Source organism: Syngnathoides biaculeatus, chromosome 23 (genome assembly GCF_019802595.1).
Source record: "Syngnathoides biaculeatus isolate LvHL_M chromosome 23, ASM1980259v1, whole genome shotgun sequence".
NCBI lineage: Eukaryota > Metazoa > Chordata > Actinopteri > Syngnathiformes > Syngnathidae > Syngnathoides > Syngnathoides biaculeatus.
In genome coordinates, this window is record NC_084662.1 from 20,948,187 (window position 1) to 20,968,305 (window position 20,119).

A 20,119-nucleotide genomic window follows, 5' to 3' on the forward strand; every position below is an offset into this window, starting at 1 on the left:
CTATCCTTTATCAAGTGATCATCCCTTAGAGATCCAAACAGCACGTTACTTGAGGTCACCAGAAAAAAGGGAAAACGAAAAAAAACAGACTATTTTGCTGATGTAGTTAACCGATTCAGAATGTCTGTGCTTCACTTTATATTGTTGAGATACTGTATAATGTGGTAAAGATGTGTAAGCAGAAATTGAGGGGTCAGTGCTTTAAGAGACATTTTTACTATACTTTGTATGATGCATTTTTTATGCATTTTCAGTGACAGTAAACTGAACAAATATGTTGGTTAAAGATGGGGTTACTCCTAATATCATGTTGGGGCTACAATTTTAAATACTGAAAGTTGGACTAATCTATAGTCTTTGGTTTTCAGTGTAGATGCTTTGAGACCAGCTATTTAAAAACGTACTTTAAATAATTTTTTTTTTTTTTTTTTTTTTTAAATTGCAAGAACGCCCAGCCCTACGATCTCTAGCACTTCCTCTCAGGACTCCAAAAAGGGCTGCTACTTTGAACTGCCGTTTGGTGCATAGGAACAAACCACAGTCAGGACCCGTCCCCCCACCCGAAGGAAGAGGGAAGCTCCCCTCTCGTCCACCGGGATGAACCCCAACGTACAGGTACCGAGCCGGGGGGGCAATAAGTATACCCACACCTGCTCAGCGCTTCTCAGTGGAAGAGAGTCCACAACATCTCAAGAGGACTGGTAACAGTCCAAGCGGTATGTGGAGGCTAATCTGACGATAGCTCCTCAGAATTTCTCAACTTTTTTGACTTCTCACACCAATTTGGGCTCCTTCCCTGCCAGAGATGCGACGTTCCATGACCCTAAAGCCAGCTCCTGTAGCTGGAGACTGGATCGTTAAGGTCCGCCAAGGTCCGGTCACCACCCAGCTCACGCTGCACCCGACCCCCTATGTCCCCTCCCACAGGTGATGAGCCCATGGGAAAGACCCTCCACTACGTTAAGGTGATCGCTTCCAGGAGGGGCCTGTATAATTCAATTGGAGAAAAAAGATTGGAGGGGGATTAAAATGTTATTGTGGATGCAGGAGTCTTCACACGTTTTCATACCTGGTTTTGTAGCTGTGTTCAAATAAACTGATCACATTCAAATTCATGTTAAATGGGTGTCAACAGATACATGCTACCATTTAAAATGCCTTCTCCTATACCAAATAAATGTCAGTCATAACTTAGACATCAGAAGGACCTCATTGTTTGAAAGTAACAGGGAGTTAGTCAAAAAAAATTTAAGGCATTAATTATACCATGGAACACAGCAGTCACTCACACTTGAAAAATGTACGGGTGTGGTCGCAGATAAAGTCGCGGGTGTGATTGGGGATGGAATCTCAAGACCTCAAAATAATTTACTAGATTAATATAATTTTTATGTTATATAAAAATAAAATAAATACATAACTAAAGTAGAAAACGAAAATTTAAAACTCAGAAATTATAATTTCCAATTTCAACTGATATTAGGATAACATGATATAAAACAGTATTTAAAATTTTTCATCAATAAAAATTCTTGATTTGACAAACTTTATCTGAAAAAAAGTTAAATGCACTGGCCTGTCAAGGAATGAACACAAACGGTCTATACCCACAATGTTTGGAAAATACTGAAAGTTTAGTTCAAAATAATGGGCGTTAGTGGCAACAAGCTAGCGATACATTGCAACAAACATTCCTCTCGGCAATTATGATGTATTGTTATAATCTAGGGTAATTTACGGCGGTATTGATATTGTCCATCCATTAATAAAAGATGTTGCAAGAGATGATCTATATCGTCCTAAAGGATGAAAAGGGGAAAGGTTTTCAACTTCAAGATAATGAGTACCACGGAGAAAATGACTGTTAGAACTTAGATCAAGTAAAAGTAAATCACAATCTCATACGTATTATAGTTAGCGGGGTGGGTTAGGGGTGGGGAGGTGGACGCGCGCTATGCTGCGTCTGCCGTAAATAGGAGGACGGCTTGCTCAAATTCGCCTTTATGTGCGTGGGCTCGACGTATTGGCCACACCTGAATCAAGCGACGAGGTGTATGATAGCCGAACGTCTTTTTTTTTTTTTCAAATTTTGGGGCACATTGTCACACGATCAACCAAAACTGCCTCGCGATCGATGCATTGAGCACCCCTGGTGTAACTGAATTTCCTTTGACATGGCTCATTATGTTGATGACTTTCAACGTAAATGCGCTCACAGTACGTGAAGAAGCTCAAAACATGGGCTTTTGGCATGACTTCCAAACATGCTCAGTACGGTTAACTTGCTTTTCCTCTTTCCGGGTGAAGACTGATTGTTTAGGAGCAGGCTTGTTTAGTTAACGTTTATGAAATAAACACATAAATTAATGTCAAGACTACACAAAATAAGCGACGTCTTTCAATATCTATTTTTTCCTACTCGGAACAAATTTTACCCGCGTGATTTTTCATGTTCGACTGTGCAGATTTGCAAGAGCAAATGTATGCAAGCGCGCTCGTCAAATGTGAGTGACTAACTAAACCAAGCCCTCTATGAACTATAAATTTGAAAAGTCACTTGCAGCTTTGTTACATTTTTTTTAACCCACAATGATATCCCTGTCTGTTTTTCTTGGTGTAAAACTGAATAATTGCTTGCAGAATATCTTTTGCAATGCATGTTAAAAGCTAAATGATGATCCCAAACAGTTTTAAGGTTGTTACGTTCCCTCCTATATTTAAAATACAGCATTGGCTTTTTGTGCACTGTATTGTCCGTGCTTGCATCCTCGATCAGGCTGTACCAACGTGGAATTTTAACATTTGACACCATCTCATCCTGTACTTTCTACTTTGACTTCAGACCAAACCTGTTTTCCTCAAAAAAGAGAAAATCTCGTCCATTTTCACCACTTTTTTTCTCCTATTATTCACATACCCCGACATTCATTAAAAGCAACAGCACTTCTATTCTTAACTTTTACCATTATTATCGAGAGTAAACACAAGCAGCATGCTCTACGTAGCCCAGACTGTGTGGGTGGACGGTGTTTGAAATGAGTGTACCCCTTTAAGAGCCGAAGGAGGGCGGAGTGAGCAGGAGACCATGTGCTTCCTGTTTAAAAAAAAAAAAAAAAAAAAGACTGTGGTTCACTGCGCTGAGAATGTCTATGTAGTTCTACTCATAAATTCTACGCCTGTGATTTTTCATGCTCAACTGTGCAGATTTGCGAGCGCGAAGGCAAATGTGAGGGACTAGAACATAGCGATCAGCGAGTTGAGAAAATATGACGCGAGTGAAATTAAATTAATTAAAAGACGAGGAAAAAAATGGTCAGGATGGCTGACAAGTGGCCGACAGCAACATTGAAAGCGCTACATGAGTTCCTGACAAATTCTAACTCTTTACCATAAATTAAAATGTCAGCCCGCCTACAATTGGCAAAAACATACTGCAACTTGTTGGCCACAACTCCAAAAGGACGGATTGAAGCCAACAACACTGCTCATCCATAAAAACGAAACATCACACAGACAATGAGCTTTGGGACTGTTTTTCTTCAGGTGGAATTGGAATTGGGGCCTTAGTCGAGGCGGAATTAATTATTAACAGTTCCATCAGTCAATGTGTTAGGACAAAAATTTTAGGCTTCTGCTAGAAAGAAAAAAAACCATTAAAAAGCCTGCTACAAGAGCTGGAATTTATTTGGTCCTAATCAGAGGCTTTTTAAACGGTGGCAGGTGTGCGCTGACTCCCATTTGACACGAGTTCTGAACATGCCCACATTCCCAGTTATAAGCACATGTGCACACTTGTGTAACCGTATTAACTAAGGTATTGTTACTTCCTCGCTCTAAAACTTTTGTTTTTATTTTTTTAATATAGCTATAATATATATATATATATATATATAATATATATATATATATCTTTGTTATGGGTCACATTAATGATGGAAAAAGTTCTTAACTGACGTATCTTCTCTCAATTTGTCAAATCACAGAAATTTAGTATTGGAACAAGGGTGTGTACACCTTTCAAAGCCATAAAGGTTTTCAGCATGTGACTATTGGGCACGCTAACAAGCGAAATCCTTTTCAAGTGGAGAACAATGGAGTGGTGCAGCAAAATGGAGAGTGTGGAGTATAACTGTAGACAGGCAAAAGTGTAAGCTTAACAAATATGAGCAAGGAGCTTCAGAATTAACATGGCCTGAAATGTTATAATGTGGTGTCAATGACCTGTTAACCATGGGACAAATAAAGCTATAGTATAGTCGATCCCTGCATACTCACGACTCACCAAGCATGAATCAACACATTTGCAAATTTTTTTGGGGGGTCTGGAAAAAGTGCCACACGTCCGCCAAGTGGCTTGCCAAGAATACCTGCTTCTGTTCACTGCAATTTACTGCATTGTTAAGGGCACAGAAATGTTAAAAAACAATTCTAAGTGCATCAATTGTTTTGGGATATTTTTAGTCATAAGTGGAAAGTTTGGTCACAGCGAAAATGTGTATCCAACATGAATAAGCACTTTATAGGGAGCGACAATTATTTGAAGAAATTCATGGTCAAGGTCAGTCATTAGTGGGGGATAAGTGACAAAAGCAGTGATACCCATTCTTTATTGGACCAAGGCACATATCTCACGGCACACCAATAAACAAAAATCCCACAAAATGTGGATACACAAATCTAATCACTTTCTCCCAAATATAAGAGCATTTACCATCATTTCTCAAAAATAACGTGCAACTTTTTCCAAAAAGTTAATAGAGCACATTATATTTAGGTATGGATGAAAAATAAAAAAATACAATCACATTGTATAGTCGTACACAGGTACATAGTGGTTAAAAAAAAAAGGTATACATATACATTTCGATATGATATCCGATGTTTTATGTTACACATTTATATTTATTACGCTAATGTGCGACCCCAACCTGAACTCTATGACCTCGTCAGAGAGCTTGCATTTTACAATCGTTAGTGTAGCATGTTTGTTGCTACTGCACCAAAGATCAGAAATGACTGCCCGTGAGTTTGTTTTAACTTAAATTAAGACTGTCTACTACGACAAGTTGTGCAGCTGCTTTTAAAAGAAATGTGTCATCACTGACGCGAGCAACCCAGAAGCAGCGCGGCAGTCAAAACAACGAGAGCTCAATGGCTTCAGGTCATTATCAAAACAACATGAGCTCCAACTACGTAGTAAGGGCGTAATGAGTACATCAAAAATAAATAAATAAATAAAACGGGAGCCCGAACACAATTGAAATGCTGGCTTTTTTAAATGTTACTATTACGGTCCTTTCTACGTATAGTTTGAGCTCACATTGTTTTATAGCCACCTGATGCCATAGGAAAGCTGCTACAGATTGTAGTTGAATGGAGGGTGAGCAGGATGCGCTGCTGAACCAAATCTCTTGGGATTCAAAACATATTTCCTCACAAACGCCATGGATGGCACAGAGATGACGTGCTATGGGAGGGAGGAGGCACCGGAAGTGGACTAAGTCATCAATGATGAGTTTGACAATGATGCACCAAAAGTAGCTACGATGGATATTTTTCAGATTGGAGATGAGTCAGATGCTTTGGATGTATCGGCCAAGGATGTGTAATGTAGAGGATAAACTGCACAATGCACAAACGTTTTATGCATATGGAGAGCAGAAAATTGGTGGTGTACATTAGTAGAAAGGTTTTCCTGAATTTTTAGGTCCACTTTGGGGGTACACATTACACTTCAGGGTGCATTATACTCGAGAAATTACGGTATTTTCTCTGTCTGTTTTTGTATGCCGCTAGCATAAATAGATGAACACAGATACATTATTTGTTGTAAGTACTGTAATTTCTCGAGTACAATGCGTCCTGAAGTATAATGCCCACCCCCAAAGTTGACCCAAAAAAAAAAAAAAAAATTAAGGAAAACCCTTCTACCAATGTACAATGCGCACCACCAATTTGCTGCTAATCATATGCTCAAAATAATGGGAATTATCTGTATTTCTATTTTGCTCGGATTGTACTTTTGTTTGTTCTTGTATTGTTTTTCAAAAAAACCTCTGTACAGCAATCATTAATAATTTTTGTGCCTGTGCTGATGCAGCGGTAATATAGACAGTATCTCGGGTCAGGCCACAGGACACGCTTTTCAAAGTCCCTGCAATTGTCAGAACAGAATCCCTCAAACAACTGAAATAAATGCTCAACAATGACAACATTTTATTAATACTGTTGATAATACATATTACAGTCTTAAATAAACTTACTAACAAACCTTTTTTGCATTAAATATTTGTGCATAGTGCAATTTATCTACTACATTACACATCCTTGGCCAAGTCTTCAAAAGAAGCATCTGACTCATCTCCAATGTGAAAAATATCCATCGCAGCTACCTTTGATACATCACTATCAAACTCATCATTAATGAATTGGTCCACTTCTGGTGCTTCATGCTTTCATAAACAGTGATCCCATCTTGCTCCCACAGCATGTCATCCATGGCGTTTGTGAGGAAAAATGATTGGAATCCTAAGAGTCTTGGTTCCCTTTATTTGTCATTATTGTCAGCGCTTTGCGGGGAAGGTCCTCCGCGCTAACAGCGCATCCTCTTGCCCCGTTCAGCTACAATCGGTAGCAGCTCTTCATAGTGTCAGGTCGCGTTCAAAATGAAAGGTCAAACTATGTAGAAATGAGCATAGAGCACGTTTTAAGAAAGCGAGCATTTCAATTGTGTGCGCTATCCCATTTTTTTTTTTTTTTTTAATGATCGTACGGTCATACTACGTATTTTCAGCTCATGTTGTTTTGCTTCTGGTTTGGCCGTGTCATCAGCTGGAGTGATGACATTTCTTTTAAAAACGGCTGCACAACTAGCCCTTATCCTCGACATTTTTTGGTTTTGTTTAAGTTGAAAAAAATATATATTTGAGAAATTATGGTAAATAACATTTTGACCAGTTAAGTAAAATGTGATCATTTCCCACAGCACACCAGAAAGAGCTCTCACAGCACACTAATGTGCCACAACATACTGGTTGGAAATCACTGCACTAGAGTCATTTTGAGCCGAGAAATCACCACACAATGGAAAACAGGCACGTTTCCAAATAATATTACATATTACAACAAATATTCAAAGGTTTTCTACTGACCTCATCATCTCCTCCACTTTATCGTCAACATCAAGGTCCTCTTCGATAGCCTCAAATCCAAAGGTTCTTGCTGCTGCGGCGCTGTTGACAGGGTACCGAGGAGGAGACAACTTTCCATTGGGCGTGGCAGCTAGACTGTCACGCCCATTCTGTGACAGTGCAACCAAAGAGACAGGTGAAGGAAGGATGGTGGAGGAGGGAGGCGGCGCTGGGGGCGGGGAGGTGTCATAGGTGTTACTGAGAGCAGGCGAGAGCCCCCCATTGCTGCCAAACTGTGTCTGTGTGGCTGTAGATATCTTGGAGGTTATAGAGGAAGCAGTGGTAGCGGAGTGGTCGCCAACACTGGCTTCGCCATTGTTGATGGCGCCGTTGCACGTCACGGAAGAGGTGGTAGTTGCCGAGGCAGTGTTGTTGGAGGCAGAGTTGTTGGTGCAGCTGTTTGTTCCGCCTACCATGTAGGAGGAGGAGGAAGAGGAGGAGGATGAGGTGCGACGACCAAACTTATCGCCGTGCTCCCGGTCCAGCCGGTCCAGAGTTTCGAGTGCATGGAGGATCTCCTGCTTGGTCATGCCGGAGCGACGCAGCCGCTGCAGCAGATCTATCTGCTCTATAGTAAAGCGCGGCTCCTCGCTGAAGTCAGACATCCTGATCCTGAACTGGAGAGAATCAGAGTGGTTGTAAAATTGAGGACAAAGTGGTTCAGGGCTGGTATACAAATACAAAAATTTCGAGCCAAAGAACTGGAAGAAGGAATAGACCGATGAAGGGCTTGTCAAGAGGGAGATGAGGTTTAAGTATGAAGGGGTAAAGAAGAAAAATGCAGCCACTGATGAACAGAGAAAATGAGAATCATGAAGCAGAGAGAGGAAGCAGTGAGGCAAGATAGAGGGGAAAGTCAAGAGAAAGAACAAAAACTGCAAGATTATAATAAAGCTGCTGTAGATAAAAAAATGAAGAGTGAGAGATAGAAATGTGAAAAGAAAAAGCAAGGGAGGGGCTAGGCATAAAAAAAAAAAAAAAATCAGCTATTTTTGGGAACCAGCAAGCAATGCACACCAAGTGCGAGAGTCACCTTGACAGCTGATTCGATCTTAATAATATTCGGACTGCCATTCTTTAACAACTCCAGTACATATGCGCCACACACGCTCAGTGCTTCTCATAAGCAATTTGCTATACTAAAAAAAAAAAAAATCAATGGGTATAAAATGAGACTGCAGTACTTTTGGTGCCAGCACCACCTATAACAATGGGGATGATAATGTGATTATGTTGAGTAGGTTGGATAGAACTTTATGCATCTGGTATGAAATTCTAGAAGAAATTTAGAAGGAAGAGATGGTCACTTCCAGTTTACTAGTTGCATTAAAGTAATGTGGGCATTGTGATTAATACTTTTCTGCAGTAAAACACTCTCAAATGGGTAACTTCAATTAGTTTCTGTGTTGCAGAGTCACTTTTGTCTCAGTATATTTTCATTGCCTCTATTCCATAGGGTTGTTTTGTATTACGGCTGAATATTGAAACAAGTTTGCAAAATTATCATTCCGTCTTTATAAAACACTAAATGTTTATCAAGCAAAGTTACACAGGAAAGCTGGCTCATGGCGTTGATATCAGCACCATATAGCATCATAAATAGCAATTTGGATTTTCTGCAGAGGCTTTGTTACAGTCAAAATGGCAACTGAGTGATCATTAGCCATACCGTTCAAGCATTTACAGAGTTAACTATTCACATAGTTCAAATTTAAATAAATTAAGACATGTAAGGCAACACAAATGACTATCCTGCACACAAAACACAGAGGCTGAGCAACATATAACAGAAATAAAGTCTCCACACTTCTGTTTTGGGATTAAGTAAACAGATCAACATAAATTATTTCAAAAATATTTTCCACAATTATTGTAACCTTTACCAGCACAACTCAATTGAAAAAAAAAATGAGAAGGGAAGTAAATACCTCAGCTACTGAGGTTGCGCAAGTGTAAGAGCCCTCACAATTGTGGATGTGGCTCATGTTAAACACGAGTCATTCATCCATCTATCATTTGAAATTCCTCTGACTAACCAAAACTAGCTTCATATTTCTAAAAGGCTTTTTCTAGCAATTTTTGTAGTCGCATCTTACCGCACAAGATAAGATCAACAGGGAACTTCCACAGAATTGGAAAGATTTCATTAACCTGGTTCACATGGAGCCCTGCATTCCGATTAAAATCTTTTTAGAAGCCCAAACAAATTCAAAATGTTCCATATGAACAGCCCAATCAGAATACAAAATGCTGAATCCAAGTTGGATTCACAGCAGAAGAATATTTCTTTTGCCAAACTGATCAGAAGTGCGTTTTTGTCATGTAAACTGAATCGGAATGTGCTGGGCGATGCTCCATCAGCGCATGCTGTACCTTGACGTTAAGTGCAATGTGGCCTCCTCATTTACGTACTTGAAAATATGGATGCTACAAAACATGGATGGCGCGCAACAGAGATGTTTTTAACGACTTGTGACTTGTTTTTAATCAGGCTCTTGCTTTGACTAAGTAGAAGAACAATCACAAATAACTGTTCTAAATAGATGATAGACCTCCATCATAATAAATTATGTGATATTTTCATCGATCTGCATGTGACATATCTGTAAAATGGCTGTTTATTAAATGTGCTGGCCAATTTAAACAGCAAAACAATCTTTATATATCACCCAAAACAGGACATTTTCTTCGAAAATTAAACATCTACATTGACGCAGCTGCAAAAATGTATGGCAAGGACTGGCTGTTTAGGGCATGTGAAAACAATCTAAGCTATTGGAGTAAGGTGGCAAAACAGAAGCCTTATCTTAGTAAGGAAAACATACAAGCCAAGCTACAGTTTGCACAAACAGATTTGAAATTTCCAAATTGCATATGGTAAGAAAATATGAGCTGATAAAACCAAGGTTCAACCCTTTGTGGCCATACTGATAATCATCAAAAGAACACCTGACCTACAGTGAAACATCATGCTTTGGGGCTGTTTTCTCCAGCCGGGAAAGGGGCCTTATTCAAGGACGACTGAATAATAAACAGTGGAAAAATACCAGTGTTTGCACGCAACATTCAGGCTTCTGCTGGAAGGCTAAAGATGAAGATAAACTTCATCTTTCATCATGACAATGACCCATAGGACACACCAAAATTATCAAAGGGATGCTTTTAGAGTGGCAAAGCCACACACAGTCCAACCCTGAATAAGAGAAAAAGTGGTGTGATCTTAAGAGGACTGTGCACAAGTGTTGCCCTCACAATTTGAAGCATTTTTGGAAAGAAGAGGGCAATACCTGCACGTTAAGCTATCCCACTGAGACTCCTAATAGACTGAGTAAAAGCCAAAGGTGCAACAACAAAGTATTTGTTTGAAGGTTTCCGTATTTGTGCAACTGGGGTTTTGTAAATTTATTTAAAGATTTGTTTGCAGTTAAATTGAATTGTAAATCTTATAGGTCACTTTAAGTGTATTATGTTTTGAAATTTAAAAAAAAAGGCATTTGAACAGGGAAGTGTTGACTTTACATCCACTCTTAAAGTGGTTTGTCACTTTAAAGAATCTGTTTTTAATGAGAATTTTTGAAATTTTATGCGACAAAACAGGGGGAAAGACTCAAAAGTCGGAGACAGTTAAAATGCTTCGCATTCTTCCGACAGGTCACATTGATCCGATGGTTACCTGGTTAATTTGCGTTTTTCGTAACTGTTGCAGTCCTACAAGTTACTACATTCTCGTCTAGTTTCTACATGTACCCACTCAGCAAGGGTTTTTGTAGGTAGGTTCGCAGAGTTTGAATCACAACTGTGTCTTTGGTTTAATCACTAGCGGGTAAACAATTAGTGATGCCAGCTTTCACGCCCTTTGCCCAAACTGCTAACGTTAGCAAATGTTGCTGTGGCAAACGGATAATGTCCGATGTGCCGTTAAACGAGCCAGCTTTAAACCATTAAAGCTTTCCGTACTCTATTTTTCAGACCCGCATCGCCCCAGAGACGCCACAAACGGCAAATAGCATCGAACTGAGTTTGGTTAACATATATGAGATATGCGCTAGTTAGCATTACATGCTAACCGTGCCAACGGGATGACTAGCTGACGTTAGACGCGCCGGCTGCTGCTGCTGCTAGCGATGGTTTGATATTAACATAACCTTTCCAGTGTATTGTGAGCCCAACTATAAGACTTACCTCGGTCTAAATTGTCTGCTTCACCATCTACCTTAGACAAGCGACCAACAGCACACTTCTCCTGAAACCGAGGCCCCGTGTTAACGCAGATTTTAATGCCAGTGCTCCGTTCGACTTTCTTTTTCCCCAAGAATTTCTAATCAGAGGCGAATTATTTGCATCTCCGCTTTGTCTGTCTGACAACAGCCATATTGACAAGTAGCACTTTCAAAGAGTTCTCAGGGAATTGTAGTTTTCTCTTCAAAAAGCTCTAAACCATCCGTCGGTGTTCTTGGGAGCAAAAACTACAAATCCCCTAAAGGACGAGGAGGAGGGTTGCTGGTGGCATAACTCGACAGTTGTCACTCAAGGCGAATCATTTGCATTCCCTCATTTTATTATTGAATTCCGTTGTATTGTATGACAAACTTGTTGCTGAAAAGCAAAAAAAGGACGATGTACTGATTCCTATTGTATGCTTTGAAGCCTAATAGTTGTACATTTTGTTTAAAACGTATTCAAAATCATTGACGCATATATTTGTGTTATACGTGCAGAGATTATTTTCCAAACGTAGTGGTAACTACAGTTACAGGTTGCCCTGTTGGAAATGCAATAGTAATACAAACAATTCAATTACTTTCCAAAAGTAATATTAATACAGTTGATTACATTTTGATTACTTTGCTTATTTTATAATCAATGAATTAACTGAAGCCTTGAATGTCCATCCATTTCCTGAGCCGTTTTTCTTCACAAGGGTCGCAGAAGTGCTGGAGCCTATCATAGCTATCGTTGGGCAGGAGGCAGGGTACACACTCAACTGGTTGCCAGCCAATCGCACGGCACATAGAAACAAACCATTCGCAGACGTATTCACAGTCATGGGTAAAGTACAGTCTTTAATCAACCTACCACACTTGGTTTTGGGATGTGGGAGGAAACCTATGTGTCCAGAGAAACCTCACGCAGAAACTGGGAGAACACGCATACTCCACACAGTGGAGCCAAAGTGATTGACTTGTGAGCACATCAGCCTCACAGTTAGTTCGGAAGTCGTGGGTTTAAATCCACCCCCTGTGGTGTGGAGTTGTATGTTCACCCTGTGCAAGCGAGGGTTTTCTCCAGGTTTTCTGGTTTGCCCGAAGTCAACTGAGAAAGGCGACAGCACACTCACCTCCCTTGTGAGGATAAGCGGTATGGAAATGCATGGATAGTTGGGAACAGCATCTGGAAAACCACCATACCATGTTGACCTAATGCCAAATGTGCACAATTCTGACAATGTCACTTCACGGCATCCCAAATAAATAAATGTTGCATAAAAATCCCATCATTATTAAAATGAAACTTCTCAAAGTTGTTATTTTGTTTTTCAGAAGTGTAACTATGACTCCTGTGATTGGATGGCAATCGGTTCCTGCCCGAAGATAACTGGGGTAGTTTCCAGCACTCCTGAAACCCTTGTGAGGATAAACAGCTCAGATAATAGATGGATGATAACTATGACTCTAACGCAGTGATTCTCAACAAGTGTGCTGTGAGCGGTCTTAAGGTGTGTCGTGTAAAATTAAAACATATATATATATATATATATATATATATATATATATATATATATATATATATACAAATATGTGAAAAATGTTATTTACTTTCCCAAAATGCGCTTATTTACAAGAAATGACGTATCTTTGCTAATCTATTTAATCACAGTGAAGTATAGTGACAGACAGAACAAATAAATGCTCTTCTATTCGATGACAGGAATTACATACTGCAATTAATCACCACTCCCTTTTAAACCTCACAATCTTTTTAAAATATCAGGTAATCTACTAATTGCAACACATGATGAGATCATCATTGTAAAAAAAATGTTATATCAATATCACAAAGAAAAAAGTGATGTGGAAAAAAAATCATCTTTTGCAGCTTTTTTTCCTAATTGAACTGAAATGCAACCAATTCCACATTTCCCTCCAGCACCTCCAATGCTTGCAGTCTCAACTCACTTTTCCAGTGTGTACACAACAACTGCATTTGAATGTTGTCATGAAGAATGTATTATTCACAAAGAAAAAAAACAATGAGTAAAAGTTAACAACTCTCAAAATCTGATTGTGATTGTCACCAGCATCTTTCTTTTGAAAATCAATGTTGGTGGTAGGTCGCACAGTCTTTGAGAAAACAATAGAGGGCAGCAACATCTAGGGTTGAATATTTTAGTGCGCTCCAAATTTGAGGATTAAAAAAATAGAAGCAGTTAGCGTTGTCACACTAAATTCTATCATGCTCCAAATTAAATGTCCATTTTCACATGAATGGGTCAATACAGTATACGATATTTCCATAGTAGAAAACAAAAATAATGCACAGTGCAGGTTTAATATGATTTGTGACATTATGATGTATAATTCAGTAGATGTAACTGTAGAACTTCCATTTACATTGGGAAGAAAATTATCACGTTCATTTATTTATCACATTATCTATTTTATTAGGAATTCAAAAATAATACATGAACATACAGTACATATTAATCTGAGACATTGGTGTGTTCTGAAATTCAAAATGTAACAATTGAAAAAAATCAATACATTTGGAAAATACGTTGTTGTAATTTATAGTACTTCAGAGTGGAATCATTGCATATATTGAATATAGAAAATAGAACGAGCTAATATGAAATTACATGATGACATGCAGTCATCACAAATGACAAAACATTTTATAATATGATGCAGTCTACTGTACATTTCATATTACAAGCATCAGAAACATCAAATCAATTTTGAATCACCAAAATCCCCTTGATATATTTTTCCAGTTATAATCATTTTAAAAGCTGATCGGAACCAGTTGTAAAAGAAAGCATAAATAAATGGATTTAGCATTGAATTAGATAATGTGAGCCAGTTCAAAGTTTCAATCACAGGAATTGATACGGGGTCAGAGAAGAGTGGCTGAAAGACTACACAAAAAAAGTAAGGAGACATGAATAATAAAAACACTCCCATAACAATTGCCAGAGTTTTGGTGGCTTTCCTCTCCACCTTACTTAACGACTTTGAGCTCTGGATGCTGTTCACCTGCCTTTGAGCTACAAAGAAAATCTTCAAGTAGATGCAGCTCATTACAACTGCGGGTAGGTAAAAAGACAAAACAGGTCCCATTATGTTTGATAAAATAACAGTAACAGAGCACATTTCCTCACATGTCCCTTGGTTGAATCCGCCTATTACAATACTGAGTCCAATCATAACAGCAACACCCCAGCACACTATAATCATAGTCAGCGCCACTTGATCGGTTATTTTCGATTTATATGTTAAAGGCTGACACACAGCATAATATCTGTCAATGGAAATGCAACATAGATTCAGAATTGATGAAGTGCACAATGACACGTCAAAAACATCTCGTATTTTACAGATCAAATTCTCCTGATGAAGACATGAGGTCACAGTCAAAGCCATACTGAAAGGAAAGACTAAAACACCAACGAGGAGGTCAGCCAAAGACAAAGACAGAATAAAATAGTTAGTAGGGGTGTGAAGCTGTTTGAAGTATACAACAGAAGTAATTACAAGAAGATTTCCACATATTGTAGCAATAGACAAAAAAGCAAGGACACTATATACTAAGATACAGATTACAGAAGGGTCACTCGGAAACATTAAAAATAAATCGGATGACTCAAAGCAAGGATGCATGACATTAACACCATCAGTCCCGTTGTGGATCAATTCCGGTTTCATGCTTCAGGATTTCTGCAATAATGATCGACAATGTTAGCATTTAAAACCGAATTCCATTCAAGTGGATTTTAGCTTAAATGAAACACTAGGATAACTCATGAACATAACATTGATCAAATAAATACGTGATTAAAATAGTACCTTATATCACTTAGACTTGTTTTGTATTTCTTTTTAACCTAATAATAAGATTATTTAAATTTTGTATATACGAGCAGTAGTTCTTTAATCAGTGGTGCCTGCCCAAACTCAGAATGTCATCTGCAGTGGCTTTTTAAAACCTACATCTCATCAATATAATGTAAACAGACCGTGGTCTGCCAATCAGATGTAAACATAATGCAAATTCAGATGACGCATGATGGATGACTCACACACTTCTGTTTTTATTGTTTCACAAAAACAACACGTTTACAACTGCTGACACTAGAATAAAAATAAACAATCTAATAATTTAATGTCATAGGTCATTGTTCTCTCTGTTGTGGTCCTTGGATTGCTTCTTTTAGTGCATGTCTGCGCATGGAATGTATAGTATGTGCTTAGTTATGTTGCTGAACTTTTTTTAGGGAAGAGAATCAACCTACGGGTTCTTTTATGTCTGGTTAGGCTGTTACATCAGATAATGCAAAACGGATAAAGCCTTAACCAGAAAGGACAGTTTTTGTGGGACCTTACTGGACATTGCGCAAAACAATTCCTAAATTCCTGTTGAGTTTGTTTGACAGATCGTTAACATTTAACCAGATAATTTTTATGCCTTTGTCTCCATAATTCAAATAAAGCGGTGACCCCATTATTGTTGCAGGCAGGTTACACCCTTTTCAAGCTTACTTCAGGGAAGAGGCGAGGTACACCCCGGACATGTCACCAGCCAATCACAGAGAAATAATCAGCAAAATGCATTCACACCTGAGAATTTAGAGTTGACCTAATAAGTTTCGGGAAAACTGGAGTGCCCAGTTAAAACCAAGGCAACCACCCGGAGAACACTGAAACTCCACATACTAAGGTGTATAGCCTCAAAACCGTGAGGTGGATGTATGAACTGCACAGACCCAATATTAACTAGATTAATAAGTGCCAACCATCCAAGTTGCTTACTATCTACTGTCATGCTGCTGACTTAACACGTGCAAATCAGGCCTGGAAGTCAAAATGGGAGAAGACATTCTGAACCCAGTCCAATTTTAGGACCTATAAAATGTATCCAGTCAGAATTTTTAAATTGTGTGGTATTACGGTTCGTTAAACAGTATGCATTATTGTATTTCCTGTAGTTTTGTTTATATGGTGACTGCACGTCCTATATTCCGATTGTTTATCCGGTGAGTGCAATGAGATGAAGCGGATGTTGGCATTTTGTGTTTTCTGTGTTACTCCTATGACTCCAGTGTCATCTGCTTAACTTCCTGTTGTCATGTTGGGAGGAATAGGAATCCAAAACCAGTTCCTGTGGAGATTTTATTCCATCACTAACGATTCCTTGGAATCATTTGGCATATTTATAATAAATTCCCTTATCAATACCAGTAGGGGACAATGATATTCATCGTGCATGTTTATGTAACATGTGTACCATTAACAATCATATGATGCTTGGCCTGCAATTGGTATTAACAAGCTATATTAGTGTAACAATGGATAGGTTTCCAATTACGCCATCTTGTGTGTCATAGAGGTCAGAGAACACAGGTGATGGGTGAAACGTGAAGTTTTTGTCTGTCGTTAATTTATCCGATTGGTCTAAGGGTGGTGGTGACATCATTGGAAACCTATCCATTGAGTGAGTAAACCATGAGTAGATATGCCACATGTGCCAGATTGTCAGAATTATTTCCACACATTATGTTATGGACTCATTACTTCCAAAGTAGTTGTCACATTTGCTTTTGTAATGTGAAGATTACAGGGAAGAAAAGACATTTTAGGCATTTGACCTGGGCATCATGCCCAGCATTGTGAAGGGAGGCTCGGTTGTCCTGTGAAGTACTTATATGTCAAAGTAAGGACTAGTTGTATGGAAAATAAATGGATGGAAATTATTTCTTGGATAAAATGGTGTTGCATAAGAACATGAAACAACATTTCTTAATGTGTATTTGGGTCCATATTTGTGAAAAAGAGAACAGCGTCCCCATTTTGTCCATAATAAAAGTAATTGTATTTGATTATCCCGTTTGCAATTTCTCAGAAATAATATTTTTTAAGTTGGATTTTTTTACAGGCCAAACATTTATAACGTGTCTTATAAAAGAATATGAAAGTGTAACTAACCCTTATATACGAAACTATTTCTTAACTAAAGTGAGGCATGAGAGAAGAAACGAAGCCGGAACGAAAAAGACAATGACGAGGGTGAGGCTCAACTGGTGAGTATGACAGCAAAGCTGTAGCAACATTGCTGAGACGCCAATTGTGACAGGCTGCAAAAATGACTGTAATGCAACCAGGAAACTAAATAAAATCTATTAATCACATTGGGAACACGGCATTAAAAAGAACAAGGAAATAACTGGTTGCTACAAAAGGGACAGACACTTGCAGTAATAGGCACAAGGCTAATGTGTGCTGACAGGTTTTACTTGTATTGTCACCAGAAGTAATAGATGGGGGTGGGGGTGGGGGGTGGGATACAGGAGGGGTATTCCAGCAAGCTGGTAGCATGGAAACCTGAGAAAGTCGACTTTCCGACAGATCAGGGAAAAGCCTGATCAATCAGTTTCAACGAGCCGGTTAAGAGAAATGCTCTCTCAGTCACCACGAAAGCCTATCCTGCTCACAAGTAGGTTATGCATGCTCCTGTAAATCCTGACTTTCTAACAATGTCCTCCCAACTGAAACCAACATTGCTTGTCCATTTCTCAATGCAATACCACCAATATTGACGCCCGACTAAATCTAAAATGGTATGATGTTATATATGTATTCCTGTATTAATTTTGGATCGAAAGGTATTGCTTCTCGCCTATTTATTTATTCTCTGTCCATCATTTTTCTGCACCACTTATCCTCATGGAGTGGTCTAAAATTTTCATCGCAGGTGCATGTCCACTGTGAGAGAGATCATCTAAAAAAAAAAATCCAGAAATCACAACATATGATTTTTTTAAACGATTTATTTGTGTGATACAGCCGCAAATAAGTATTTGAACACCTGAGAAAACCAATGTTAACATTAGGAACAGTAACCTTTGTTTGCAATTACGGAGGTTTTTCACCAGGTTTGCACACACTGCACGAGGGATTTTGGCCCACTCCTCCACACAGATCTTCTCGAGATCAGACAGGTTTATGGGCTATCACTGAGAAACACGGAGTTTCAGCTCCCTCCAAAGATTTTCTATTGGGTTTAGGTCTGGAGACTGGCTTGGCCATGCCACAACCTTGATATGCTTCTCACGGAGCCACTCCTTGGTTTTCCTGGCTGTGTGATTCAGGTCATTGTGATGTTGAAAGACCCAGCCACAACCTATCTTCAGTGCTCTGACTGAGGGAAAGAGGTTGTTAATAATTATATAATAATCTCACATTACATGGCCGCGGTCATCCTCTCCTTAATACAGTGCAGTCGTCCTGTCCCATGTGCAGAAAAACACCCCCAAAGCATGATGCCACCACCCCCATGCTTCACGGGTAGGGATGGTGTTCTTGGGTTTAGGTCTGGAGAATGGCTAGGCCACGCCAGAACCTTAATATGCTCATTCATCTTCCTCCAAACACGGTTAGTGGAATTGTGACCAAAACGTTCCATTTTGGTCTCATCTGACCACAAAACCTTCTTCCATGACTCCTCTGTATCAGCCAAATGATCATTAGCAAACTTAAAACGGGCCTTGACATGTGCTGGTTTAAGCAGGGGAACCTTCCGTGCCATGCCTGATTTCAAACCATTACTTACTGACTTTTAAAGGCGGACTAACAGGTCTTTGAGGGTCAGAATTCTATCTGATAACCAGGTGTTCAAATACTTATTTGCAGCTGTATCACACAAATAAATCTTTAAAAAATGATACATTGTGATTTCTGGATTTTTCTTTTTAGATTATCTCTCTCACAGTGGACATGCACCTACGATGAAAATTTCAGACCCCTTCAGGATTTCTAAATGGGAGGACTTGAAATATAGCAGGGTGTTCAAATACTTATTTTTTTTCACTGTAAAAGTCTTAATTTTTCTCCAAAATGGATGTAACCCCTTATACACACACCAAGTTCCTGTCTGTAAATGTGACAACTTGAATAAAGTGCAATCAAATACTGTTTACATAGGTAACATGTATGCTACCACATGGTTGGAGTCACAAGGCAGTGAAGAAGAATTGCACTTTAATTTTGTAAAAAAGAACAACCCCACACTCCCCACAAATTGTCACATGTAAGCAAGTCATTAGTTAACATGTCGTTGAGACTAACGGTGTCATATTGAAACTAAAATCATCACACCACAGCAAACAGAATAGAATAACTAGCAAATAATAAAACAAATAATACAATGACTTGAGAAATGACTGACACAAAACATACATTTTAAACGCAATTCACATCCTTAGTGCCACAAAGCATGCTGGTAGCATGTTGGGCACTAAGGATGTTCGTGTAGTTGGTTCTTTAAGATGGCACATTTCATTGCAATGCTGAAACTTCCCTCAGCAAAAGAAACTGCCGAGTTGATGACAAACCATGTGTTCAAGTTTCATGTTTTTCCCCAAAACATAGTATCACATAGGGGCCCCCAACTTGTTTCAAGATTATGGAAGGAGTTTTGGTGTTTAGCAGGGGCTACCGTCAGTCTATCATGTAGGTTTCATAGTGAAACTATTGAACAGACAGAGAGGCTGAACCAGGACCTGGAAATGGGCTTCGATTTCTCACTTCTCAGGAACCACACTCCTGGAATCAGAAGCTGGTTTGAGTTGAGTTCTCACACAATTCTCTCCCTTCAGCATCCACTGGTCAGTCACCTTTTACATATTGTGCGTGGTTACCAACCGTCTCTGTTTCCTG

At 39.0% G+C, this 20,119-nt stretch overlaps 3 protein-coding genes across 7 annotated transcripts in view; 1 reads left to right on the top strand and 2 right to left on the bottom strand.

Moving 5' to 3' along the window:
• The window catches only part of LOC133496421 (homeobox-containing protein 1-like), a 51,059-nt gene extending 38,672 nt beyond the window's left edge, over positions 1-12,387 (bottom strand). For 2 of the 5 annotated variants that reach the window (XR_009793781.1, XR_009793782.1), the window contains exons 1-2: positions 11,373-11,664; positions 7,152-7,807 (exon numbers count right to left, since the gene is read on the bottom strand). Coding sequence is in view for 3 of the 5 variants with exons in the window: in XM_061811996.1 (XP_061667980.1) it covers positions 7,152-7,795 (644 nt within the window). In the remaining 2 variants the exon portion in view is untranslated. Of the gene's footprint in view, positions 1-7,151; positions 7,808-11,372; positions 11,665-12,266 lie in introns of those variants that run through there. The other 3 variants (XM_061811997.1, XM_061811995.1, XM_061811996.1) reach the window with 2 other exon arrangements.
• Positions 10,662-20,119, top strand: part of LOC133496996 (uncharacterized) — a gene marked incomplete at its 3' end in the record, with an annotated part of 37,441 nt that continues 27,983 nt past the window's right edge. The window contains exons 1-2 of the mRNA XM_061813133.1: positions 10,662-10,960; positions 14,787-14,863. The remainder of the gene's footprint in view (positions 10,961-14,786; positions 14,864-20,119) is intronic.
• Positions 14,135-15,347, bottom strand: LOC133496422 (trace amine-associated receptor 1-like). The gene has a single exon (XM_061811998.1). It carries the CDS (start codon positions 15,110-15,112, stop codon positions 14,135-14,137), a length of 978 nt encoding a protein of 325 aa, XP_061667982.1. The 5' UTR covers positions 15,113-15,347.

Excerpts from the sequence above, each read along its gene's own strand:
- LOC133496422 (XM_061811998.1), bottom strand. The coding sequence starts at position 15,112 with ATGAAACCGGAATTGATCCACAACGGGACTGATGGTGTTAATGTCATG.